We start from the raw sequence: 13118 nt of genomic DNA on the forward strand, positions 1-13118 counted from the left end.
TAGGTCAAACTCCAAGGTCAAGATCACAGAGTCAAAGATGTTGGTACCCATGGAAAGGTCTTGTCACAAGGAATACTCATGTGGAATATGAAAGCTTTATCACTTACTGTTCAAAAGTTATTGGCAAGGTTAAAGTTTTCAAAAAGTACTCGTGTTGTAAAACTTATACGGTACCAATTTTGATGCACCTGATGCGCATTTCGACAAATAATGTCTCTTCAGTGATGCTGAATCGAAATTGTTTTTTGAAATCCGAAATAATAAACTTGTAAGAGCTATTTTAGGGGGGGGGGGGGAAACAGAGTGCCAAAAACTGGAGTCAAATTCGTCTAAGGATAAGAGCTATGCATGCAGGAGATAATCCTTAATTTTGAAATGAATTTCTAAATTTTATCACAGCAATTAAATATACATCCGTATTTTCAAGCTAGTAACTAAGTACTTAGCTACTGGGCTGTAGACCCTCGGGGAAATTTGAAATATCAAAGTTGTAGCACTTACTGTTCAAAGGTTGAAATTTCAGACAGAATGACAGACAGGACAAAAACAATATGTCCCCGATCTTCGATCTCGGGGCATAAAAAAAGATGAACAACAACAACAACAATAAAACGAAACAAAAAGCCCACATAAACCAAGATGTTTTGTCCGATGTTCAAAGTCCTAATTCGTGGGAGGGCAGGGCCGTAAATTACATGGAGGCGGAGGAGGCAGCTGCCTCCTCCAACTTTTGAGCCAAAAAAAATTAAAATTTAAAGTTCATTAGAATTTATGTTGTTTCCAATAACTAAGAACATGATACCTCCCTTAAAAAGCATTCCAAATCTTTCTTTTAGAATGAGTTAGTCAAGTAACATCTTAGAAGGCCCTAGAATCAAGGATTTTGCACGAAACGTGTTCAGTGTGCACAAAATGTGCTCAGCGTCTGGGGGCCTGGGCGGCCCCCAGACCCCCGCCTAATTTCCTGCCTCCTCCAAATTGAAGGTCAATTTACGGCCCTGGAGGGGAGAGTGAGTAAAAGAACCTTTTACTTTGAATTCTTCAATACCCCCACACTTCATTTTCTTCAATTGTTGGAGGTTGGGGGTGGAATGGGGTGGTTAGAGCCCTCGACTATTAGTGCCTCATATTTTTTAAATACCCAATCGTCATTTTCTTAATTGATGGTAGTGGTAGGCGGTTTTTGCTATTATATCAAATTTCAAGCTGGGGTCAGGTGGGGGGGGGGGGGGGGTCACCCAAAATATCTTTTACTTGCATTACAAAATAAGGAATAAAAAATTGTTAATAAAGGTGGGGGACATGCCCCCTTGTCCCCTCCCCTAGATTCTATGTGCCTGATAACGACGCAGAATATGATAAACTCAATTGTCACATTTTGCATTAGTACAATTTCCGATCGAGTTTAATTAACGCAGAATGTAATAACGCAAATTGTAATAGATATACAAGATCTATTGATCTATTGAGCGCCAAATTAGCATAACCTGAAGTAAATGAAGATTATAATAGTTTATTACATTTTGCGTCGTTATTACATTTTGTGTTGCTGCATGCCCTTCTTATGAAATGACATAATGATCGCGGATTTTATATCTATTTTTTCTAAGAAGTGGTAGAGTAGAGTAAAAGAAATTCATAAACATTGAATATGAAAAATTTCATCGATTATATATTTCTAATGGCAATGCCAACTTGTATAAATTTACAGTCAAGCACTTTGCGTGTAAGGCATGAAGTATTTCTGGACAGAAACTTTGAATTATGATAAGATGGAGCAGTTTATTTATGCTGGGAGATCTTTTTTTTTAAAATTCTATTCCATATTCTACATAGGCCTATACATATACATCGCAGTTCTTTATTGAAAAGTGAGAAGTAAATAACATATCAGCCAACCAGACCATCGTTTGAATCTCTCTCTCTCTCTCTCTCTCTCTCTCCAATCCCATACACTTGTACAATGTTGTATATGCAAATTATATGATCATGCGCAATTTATGTACCTGAATGATTTCTCGATTTACAAATCTGCAATACTATGACCAGTAAATCATACGGTATAAAGATTCATGCACAACACAGGGTAAATATGATACTCTGATACTATCCCTGATTGAAGATAGCTGGTCGGCACGGACTAAGTGTGTCGCGGTCCGTACAACAAGTGATGTCCAGCGTGACATTACTATCTTGAAGTCGGTAATACATGTACGTTATTTAACTTTCATATTTCTGCATTGTAGGTTATGACCACAGATGCTTTTCTTCGCCTACTTAGAAAATATTCTGAAATGGAAATATGACGACTTCTGATCAAATCGCTAGTGACTGGGTGGGACCAGGAGGTTGGTTATGATGTTCTTCAGATCACAAATAACCGATGATGAAGCTAATTTCCTGCAGCCATTCTGCATTTTATATCAGATACCGACGAGATCACCAGGCATGAAAGCGGTCATGAAGCGCGTACCGGTTGGGGCTTGATTTCACGAACTGTAGATTTAGCAATTTCACTAAAAGTCGTAACATTAAACTCTGCCCACCATTGTTACGTCATAGCAACAACGGAGACTCGGACAAAAAAGTAAACTGCAAACGCTTTCTAGATAATCCGGTCGAAATTTAAAAGTCTCATCGTTTCAACCCGTGTAAAGAAGAGGGATTATCTTTTATAATTCATTGTTATCTACATGTATTTGATTCCCGTGTGGATCCGGGTAAGAATAGGTCCTCAGTACCCCCATGCTTGTTGTAAGAGCCGACTAAATGGGGCGGTCCTTCTGAAACCGCAAAAACCGAGGTCCCGTGTCACAGCAGGTGTTGCTAAAATCTATTCAATGACTTTTTTGTTCCGTTTTAATTATTGGAAAAACCAAATACGTCACAGACTCCTTTTGCATATCCTATCATTTACCATAGTTACGTTTAGAAACAGGTGTTCATTTGTGGATCACAACATATAGCATATCTAAACTTACAGTAGAACTGCATAGTAGCGAGACAGTACACACCTATTTTACACATTGCATTTTGACTACGGATATCTCCGTTTAACTGATCGGGATATCGGGCTCACGGCGGGTGTGACCGGTCAACAGGGGATGCTTACTCCTCCTAGGATCCCACCTCTGGTGTGTCCAGGGGTCCGTGTTTACTCAACTATCTATTTTGTATTGCTTATAGGAGATTTGAGATTGATTACTGTTCGTTATCTTCACCTTGCATCGATGTATCCCCAGTTCAAACATTTAATTAAATACATGTACAGCTGTCTATGTGTAGCTTGAACAATGAACACAGACCGTCGTTGCAGTGCTACTCTAATGGACAAAGATCGCCGTCACAAATTTTGAAAATATATCCTCTCTCTACCTCTTTTTGCAATGTTATTGGGGCAATGGTCGTCACCCTTTGGCTATCTCTCATGATCTAACACCCTTGTCTCCACTTCTTTCTTATATCGGCGCGACAGCTCTCGCCGTCATATCAATATCACGATTGGGAAATTAGGAAATAAACAATTAACGTTTTTCCAATGTACATGACTTATTTCACTTTCGCCAGACAACAGTGATGATCCACGGTGTTTCTCTCTTCATATAGAGAAACACCGCTGATCGTCAATATCAGCTGGTAAAGACAGACCTTGCTTTGCTGGCATAATCTATGATGACCTGCATATTTTAAAGTTATTTTAGTATGAATGAAAAAGTGAAGATACATGTGCATGTAACGAGAAGTGACCAATCTTAAAAGTCCTATAAAGAATACAGATCTAAAAGTAGAGCAAACACGGACCCCTGGACATGCCAGAGGTGGTATGTGTATCTGGATCCAGTGCCATAAAGCTTAGACAAGCTCACTTTTAAACCGAGTCCCACCTTTTCACTATATGTTCCTTTTAAAAATGTGAGACTTTGATCAAAAGTTAGCCTGTCAAAGTTTTATGCTCCGGCTGTGTGACCTAATGACAGCAAATAAGATCATAATAACGACCTAAGAATTGCAAAACGCTAACATAAACGAGACTGTTGAAACCCCTATATCATCAACTTATCAGTAACTCTGCGCAGGTCCGGGAAATCACAATTAAATAATATTACATCTTTTTTAAAATGCGTGTTTGATTTTATGCTAAAGAAGTGTTAATGCAATGTGGACGAGTCACAGTCGATTCTGTGGAAACCGGCGATTGAAAACCTTGACCATCGTATCCGAACAAAAGTGACACCATACCTGGAGGGACAGCATCTATACTTAATTTATGATACTTCTTTAGCTACATGTATGGTCGTATATTTCAAGCATTTCCTTTGTAAAGTGGTTAAAGCTTAACCTGGTAGTAAGTGTACAATTCACATTCCAATGGAATTATAACGGGTGCAAATATTGCATATGCCTAGGCCTGTTTGTCCTTTATTTTATCCAGCATCATAACTTCCTTTTTTTTTTATAGTTAACCTGGACACTCTTTCTGAAGAACAACGATCCATATTATTCTGCTTTCTCTGTTCTGATGACGGGGAAATCGATTTACAGAAGCCAGATTGGTGCGACACGGTAAACTACATAAGAGGTAAACTTTTCAACATAAAACATTCCTCAAAAAAGGAAAATCTGGACATTCTCCAGGCACCTACAATGAAGACGCTTATCCGTGAAATCTCTACTTTGTGGAGTTTGAATGACGAAATAGAAGAATTCATCACATTCCATTTTGTTCGTGTTTGTTACTTGAAAAATGGATGCTTTGAATTTGTTTTGTCAAATATGAGCAAAGCTATCCTGAAAAGGTACGCCAGAACACAGGGATACACGAGAGAACCTGGGGAAAGTTGTTTCTGTGTTTATAATGAAGATAGACTGCTACTAGACCGTCTGGAGATAGAGGTCATAGACAGTTTGACGTTGAAGGACGAAAATAGCCATGCTCATGTCGGATTAAAACGTAAGTGTAAAATTGTTATGTAAGATAAAGATCTCTGTACATGAATATATTGTACAATTCCTTTTTTGTGTGCTTTTTTTTAAGTTTTAAATTTTATTTATTTTAGGTTTCATATAAAAAAAATAACAGATGCAATAACATGTCAAAATTTCAATAATATATACTATGAACATTATATAGAATATACGAAATTTTCAAAAAGTTTATAATCAGCAAGTGAATTGAGATTTTTCCAAATATAAGCATAAATCACTGAAAATTGGACATGGTGAAAAATATCATAACAAGTTTCATCGAGTGAGTATAACCTACAATAATTTTCTATTTATATATTCTGTAAGCTATATTAGAAATATACGATATATATTGCATCTCAGGTGATAAGAATTGATAATTCATGCTTTATCATCTTTTTTCAATTACCGCTTTCATGCTATACAAGGAGGGAAAAGGTCATTTATCAATAACCCTAAAGATAAGCCCTGTGGTACACAGTTGCTGCAAATTTGCAGTACAGTTGCGAAAAATTGATTTTCTGGAATAGATGTAACTCGTTCTCATGAATAAATATTTTAAAACATCGTCCAATTAAAGTATGCGGTATAGTAACGGAACTCTTCTGTTTTTAAAGGTGGCATAGTCTATTAACTTAACTCTGCGATCACAACATTTGTATACCGAAATTGGGCTAAAAGCGTCTTGTTGATTGGACGAATTCGCTCAGGGTGTACTATGAGCGCCCAATCAAATTGCCTCTTTAATTATTCATGGGAACGAGAGATTAGGAATGAATGGACCCACAGGTGATGGAGAGAGGAGCGACGCGTAATCAACCGTGGGTTTCGGATGATGACTTTTTCCATGTGTGCGCTAAATTTGTAATATCAGAATTCAGCGTTTCAGTATATCAATGTTTAATGCAGATTTACACGTCAGGTTCTGTAGTTAAACCGCTGCCTTTGTTGGGGGCTGGTGATGGAGGATACCACGCTGAGAATAATTGAGTACAACATTAATTTTATTTTACATTAGGTGGCAGGGGACATTTTTTGGTTCTGATTGATTGATTGATTGAATATTGTTTAACGTCCCACTCGAGAATATGTCACCCATATGGAGACGTCACTAAGACCGGTGAAGGGCTTCAAATTTAGGCCTATGCTCGGCGCTTATGGCCTTTGAGCAGGGAGGGATCTTTATCGTGCCACACCTGCTGTGACACGGGGCCTCGGTTTTTACGGTCTCATCCGAAGGACCGCCCCATTTGGTCGCCTCTTACGACAAGTAAGGGGTACTGAGGACCTATTCTAACCGTGGTCCCCACGGGATTTTTGGTTCTGAAATATGTGAGTAGGGGATATACATCAAATTCAGATTATGACAGACTAATGAAAAATCATATTTCCCTTTTATGTCAATGCTTTTATTTCATATTGGTGTAGTTAATAAATTATGATCCTAAATTACATTTCGTCTACACATACTGGTGCTGGTGCACAAAACATGCTCTGAGCAGGTGTCCCTTTCTTGCTTCGATTTTCTCTTATTTGGGCTAATCCGCACCACCATCACACCATCATAGTACCAATCATGGGGATTTAGACATTGTGCACATTCAAGAATCCTGTCTGCCCTTCTAAAAAATCTACCTTTCATATGGGGCTATCCACCTTCCCTCTCAGCTACAGACCTTTTGCTAGACCATGCATGTTTTCACTTGAATTTTTTCAGCAACTGACCACGTGTCTTAGTTTCGTCTTTGCACCCATCTATATGCTAGGAATCATGGTGATACCTACATGTTGTATATCAACATTTTTATTAAGCACTCAGCTACATTTGACATGCACCCTAAAATTATTGTACATAGATTTTTACACTTGTAATATCACTTCAAATATGAGGTATTTCCATTTTTAAAGAAATTTTACCTAAGGTATTTGCGTGATGAAATGAATCTGTCAATTCCTCTTACTAGAGTCATGGACTGTTTTATCCCTCATTTAATACAACTGTGTCTGTGCAAATTTAAAACGGGGCATACTCAGCAGCAAGTGTAGAAAAGCGAAAATAACACGGGGCGAAAATAACCCTGTCTGCAGTATTACTGTCGATCAAATCATTCATAATGATGCAAATCTTAAACAAAGTTATTCTTGCGTTTCTGTTACATGTATGTGTATTTGCATCTACTTTGATTGATACTCGTATGGATACAAGAAAATAAGAAGTCTTTTCACAAACTTCCAGTGCAAATTCCACGGGAGCTTCTGAAAAGTGATTTGAGCGTGAGAAAAAGTTTTATGGAGTTTGTGAGGTATCGTAACGTGGACGCCATCGACAATATCAGACACCTCTACAATGCATTTAGTTTGATGGGGCAGTTAGATGACGAGACAAGTAAGTATTTATATCTGGAATGTACAGGAGGAAGTTACCTTCGATACGCCAAAGCATACGTAATACATTTTATAAACCACCGTCTGTACATTATTCTTAACAGTTTTGGTAATATTAAAGACTGAACTCTTCTTTTTCATTGAAAGTTATCCAGATAAAACACGAGGTCCATTTAAACCTTGGTTTGCAAAGACAATTATTTGGATGTGGAAATGTGAAAATATCTCAATCATGTGAAACGAGAAAATCAATTAATTAAAACCAATTAAGATTAATCCTTGCAAATTTTGATTCCAAACTTGGACATTTGAGTATTCACCAGAAAGAACAAGTTCTACGTCTCGTGGCTTATTATCTTTCGATCTTCATGGATGTTCCAAAAAAGACCAATGCTGCTTGTCATGATGTTAGAGTGGAAGACACTTTATCCATCAAGCAGCATCCTTGTCATTTGACTCCATTAATATTACAGTACTTAAGAACAAAAGTGCAGTAAATGCTGGACAATGACATTTTTGTACTAAGGAAAAGCGACTATAGCTCACCTTGCATTCTAGTACCAAAACCTAATGGTACCTACCGAATGTGTACCGACTTCAGAAAAATAAATTCCGATTCCTAGAATTGATGACTGTATTGATAAAATCGAAAATGCGGATTTTTTAAAGTAAATTTGTTTACTAGTATGTGCCATTGACTGAAACAGCCAACAAAATTTCTGTATTTGTGACTCCCGATGGCCTCTTTCAATACAAAGTGATGCCGTTTGGTATGAAAAATGCTTCAGCGACCTTCAGAATTTGATTCACTCTCTTCTTCATGACCGTCAAGGATATGAAGCCTATATTGACGATGCTATCATTTACAGCGACACATGGGAGGAACATCTCCAAATCATGCGTGCGTTCATCGACATTCTGGCAAAATGAAACTTAACCTTGCGATGAGTGACTTTTTTATGTTACTGTAGAATATTTAGGTCATAAAGTAGGTCAAGGTTACGTTACACCTATCATGGATAAACTGTAGGCTATCACAAAATTCCCGATTCCTACAAATAAGAAAGAGTTCATGAGATTTTTAGACATAACTGCTTTTTACAGTAAATGTTCTTTAAATTTTCTTTAACAGTCCACATACCAACCACTCGCAAAAAAGCGTTAAATTCCAATGGACAAAGGACTGTGGCGAATCATTTTGTAAAACTAAATATGTCCTCATGAGTAGTCGAATTCTTTCAGCTACAAATTTATCTAAGCTATTTAAGTTTACTGTTGATGCTAGTGATTTTTGAAACGGTGCTGCTTTCTTACAAGAATACAGTGACAATTGGCAAGAGAATTTCATCTCCGTTTTGAATTCTTCTCGAAGGAAGGTTATTCCATATGATGGGCTAAATATGAAAAAGAAAAACTTGATACCTTGTCAGAATTGATTATCTTCGTGGTCTTTGGTGATCAGGTCTGCCAACAGTCTGTTGGAATTCCCATGGGCACGAATTGTGCTCCTTTGTTAGCTGACCTGTTTTTATATTCACATGAAGCAGAATTTATTCAAAAACTTCTACGTGAGAAGAAAAAAATCTCTCGCTGTGACCTTCAATTCGACTTTTAGATATATCGATGACGTTTTGTCTATTAACAATGATAGCTTTCATTCATATGTCGATTTGATATATCCCTGTGAGCTCGAAATAAAGGACACCACAGAGTCGTCCACTTCTGCTTCATACTTAGATATTTTATTGAAAGTAGACATTAACGGCAAACTAACAACTCAACTGTATGACAAACGGGATGATTTCAGCTTCTCCATCGTCATCTTCCCACATTTATGTAGCAATATTCCATTATCACCTGCATATGGTGTTTATATATCTCAACTGATTCGATATGCAAGAGCTTGTTCTGCGTATAGTCAGTTTTTAAATCGAGTTAAGCTACTGACAAACAAGTTGATGGTACAGGGATTTCAACAGTCTCGATTGAAGTCAGCATTTCGCAAATTCTATGGTCGTTATAACGATCTAGTTCGTCAATACAACCTCGCATTGGGTCAAATGCTGTCTGCCGTGTTTCATACCGATTGTTAAGCCGTTCTTGGCACACTGATTTTGACTGCGGATAACTCCGTTTACCTGATCAGGATATGGGGTTCACGGCGGGTGTGACCGGTCAACAGGGGATGCTTACTCCTCCTAGGCACCTGATCCCACCTCTGGTGTGTCCAGGGATCCGTGTTTGCCCAACTATCTATTTTGTATTGCTTGTAGGAGTTATGAGATTGATCACTGTTCGTTATCTTCACCTTGCATAAGAGAAATAATAAAATCTTGTATTATACACATCAAAACAAAAACACGTACCACTTATCCTACTGTGTTTAGTAAACCAGAAGTGATCAAAGAATTTGATATGTTAAATGAGGAATATGTTTTGGTTCCAGCGGACAAAGCTAGTAACAACATTGTCTTTGTAAAGCTCATTATTACAACTATATTTTAAACGAACTTGGCATTAATTCCACTTTTGATCATCGTACTTATACTCCAATTGCCCTTTCAAAAGATGAAATTCTTCAAAACCATGCTTCAGTATCAGACACATTTAATATCCCAGTCAATGGGTCGAATGAATATGAGTTACCGTACCTATACTGGATCCCTAAACTACATAAAAACCCTTACAAACAAAGATACTTTGCTGGATCCAGTAAGTGCTCTACCAAGTCCATATCTTTAATCCTCACGAAAATATTAACAGCTGTGAAGGAGAAACTTCAAACTTACTGTGCGACTACATATGCCAGGAGTGGTGTTAATCAAATGTGGATTCTAAAAAATGCTAAAGAACTTTTAGTAAACTTGAAATCACAAAACTTTTCCCAAATCAATAACATAAAAAACTTTTAACTTTTCAACACCATACACGACCATTCCGCACGATAAATCAAAGACTAGACTTTTTGACATCATAGACAGTTGCTTCATCCACAAAAATGGAAAACGGAAATATTCATATCTAGTGATCAGTCATCCAAAAACTTACTTTGTGAAACACCACTCTGATTCCACACACAAGTACTCTGAAGTTGAAGTAAAAAATATGCTAGAGTTCCTCATTGACAATATCTTCGTGGTCTTTGGTGATCAGGTCTTCCAACAGTCTGTTTGAATTCCCATCGGCACGAGTTGTGCTTCTTTGTTAGCTGACTTGTTTTTATATTCATATGAAGCAGAATTTATTCAAAAACCTCCACGTGAGAAGAAAATTCGACATTTAGATACATCGATGACGTTTTGTCTATTAACAATGATAACTTTCATTCATATGTCGATTCGATAGATCCCTGTGAATTCGAGCTAAAATAAACCACAGAGTCGTCCACTCTTACTTCATACTTAGATATTCTATTGAAAGTAGACATTAACTGCCGACTGACAACTCAACTGCATGACAAACGGGATGATTTCAGCTTCTCCATCGCCAACACCCATATTTATGTAGCATGATTAAATACGCAAGAGCTTGTTCTGCGTATAGTCAGTTTTTAAATCGAGGCAAGCTACTGACAAACAAGTTGATGGTACAGGGATTTCAACAGTCTCGATTGAAGTCAGCATTTCGCAAATTCTATGGTCGTTATAACGATCTAGTTCGTCAATACAACCTCGCATTGGGTCAAATACTGTCTGACGTGTTTCATACCGATTGTTAAGCCGTTTTTGGCACACTGATTTTGACTATGGATAACTCCGTTTACCTGATCAGGATATGGGGCTCACGGCGGGTGTGACCGGTCAACAGGGGATACTTACTCCTCCTAGGCACCTGATCACACCTCTAGTGTGTCCAGGGGTCCGTGTTTGCCCAACTATCTATTTTGTATTGCTTATAGGAGTTATGAGATTGATCACTGTTCGTTATCTTCACCTTGCATGTACACTATATTTCATGATACTGCTTTGGTTTGGTCATAAGAGATTTCAACATCAATTCCCCAAAGAGGATACCTCAATTACATTACACAGCTCACACATTTGAACATCTTCATGAATATCCATTAACTATAACTCGAATGATAAACAAATAAAACATCTTTACTAATACAATTACATGTATTTTTCGTTTTAGAATTGAAAAAATTACAAAGCCTCTCGGAAGATGAAAAAGTTTTTCTTTGCTGCATGGTGATGTCTGACTTCAACCAGATCAACAAAGATTTTGGAGGAGTTCAAACAATTGCGAGCGAAGTTTTCCAACTCGAATATATTACAAGTGTCAGCGCAACTGACGCATTGAAGAAGTTATTGGAGAAGGCTTATGTGAAGGAGGAATATGATGCCGTCGCGATATGTCCCCCATTTGAATATCCCGACATTATTTGTTGTTTGTTTTTGACATATATAAAAACAGATGAGAATCTAGAAGCTTACATAAGATTCACATCTGGTCCTTCTCTCAGAGAATTTGGAAGATTGTGGCATTACATAAGAAAAGATGGCGAATTTTGTTTTCATATTCCAGTACATATGAACAAAATTTACCTACAGAAACTTAGCATGGAAGCAATATGCCATTGCATGACAGATGATCCAACATTTAGAGAGGAAATGAGAATCCACTGTAAGCAATTTCACTCATTATATACATGTACATATAGTATGATTAATTGAAAAGTAATAATTTTTTTAAAATCTATCTTCAGTGAAATGTCCACCAAGTCTCCTTCATGAAGATATCAGCATTAGAATTGCTTGTGTCAGATACACAAAACAAAGACGGGAGCTGATACGCAAGGAATACGCAAAATGTAAAGAAACTAGTACAGACAGAATGCAAGAGACAACATTGACATATGATTACATTGGATTCATATGTGGAGGGCTGTCAGAATTACTTTCAGGTAAAAAAAATATTCTAATATGCAATTATTATTTTGGAAATATGATTAAATGAAAATCATCTTTCTAATCTACTTAGTGCAACGTTCGTTAGAATAGAAACAACATATTTGTATGGAAATTACAATGTCAATGTTAGATCCCTGTTACATCAACTTGTTTGTCAGCAGCCTTCCTCGATATAAAAATTAATTATACACAGAACAAGCTCTTAAAAGCAACGAATTATTTGAGAGACACAGACATAAGCAGGTGACCACGAAACACCGCCATATAAATATATATATATATATATATATATATATATATATATATATATGGGAAGTTTACGATGGAGAAGCCGAAACCACTCAATATGTTAAACAACAGAGACCACTTTTTGTGGTGCACGATAAAATTAAGATATATCAACATAATATCCCAGTGTTCACTATGTAAGAAAATAATTTTGCCCGGTGCATACATTCTATGATTGCTATTTTAAAAAAAAAAATGACGAGTTTTTAAAAATTCTTTTAACAATATTCAAAGAAAATGTAAAATGTTACTAATTTTGTGACATCATAATGAAAAATGAGAGTGAAAAATACTTAATTTAACGGACATCAAGTAGATAAGGCCCTAGAATGTGCTGCCTCGATATGACCGAAATATTTTAGAAGTGTGACATTAATATCAATGTAATTTTATTTTGATATTTTCATCAATTTTTTCATGTCAGATGGAATCGATGTTTAGAAACAAAACGCTAAATTGCCTTATAAATACATGTAATGGTAAACAAACAGTTGTCCCCGTCGATATAATACATCAATGTTGCCTTAATCAATTTCAAGGAACGTGTCACCGTCTCTAGGTACGCTT

General features: G+C 36.9%; 1 protein-coding gene across 4 annotated transcripts in view; it reads left to right on the plus strand.

Moving 5' to 3' along the window:
* The window catches only part of LOC125658681 (uncharacterized), a 59998-nt gene that overhangs the window by 12151 nt on the left and 34729 nt on the right, over positions 1-13118 (plus strand). For all 4 annotated transcript variants that reach the window (XM_056148653.1, XM_056148654.1, XM_056148656.1 and 1 more), the window contains exons 2-6: positions 2247-2348; positions 4460-4951; positions 7202-7351; positions 11485-11976; positions 12059-12256. In XM_056148653.1, the coding sequence (XP_056004628.1) occupies positions 2303-2348; positions 4460-4951; positions 7202-7351; positions 11485-11976; positions 12059-12256 (1378 nt within the window). In that variant the 5' untranslated portion in view covers positions 2247-2302. The remainder of the gene's footprint in view (positions 1-2246; positions 2349-4459; positions 4952-7201; positions 7352-11484; positions 11977-12058; positions 12257-13118) is intronic.

Source organism: Ostrea edulis, chromosome 9 (assembly GCF_947568905.1).
Source record: "Ostrea edulis chromosome 9, xbOstEdul1.1, whole genome shotgun sequence".
In the NCBI taxonomy this organism is placed as follows: domain Eukaryota; kingdom Metazoa; phylum Mollusca; class Bivalvia; order Ostreida; family Ostreidae; genus Ostrea; species Ostrea edulis.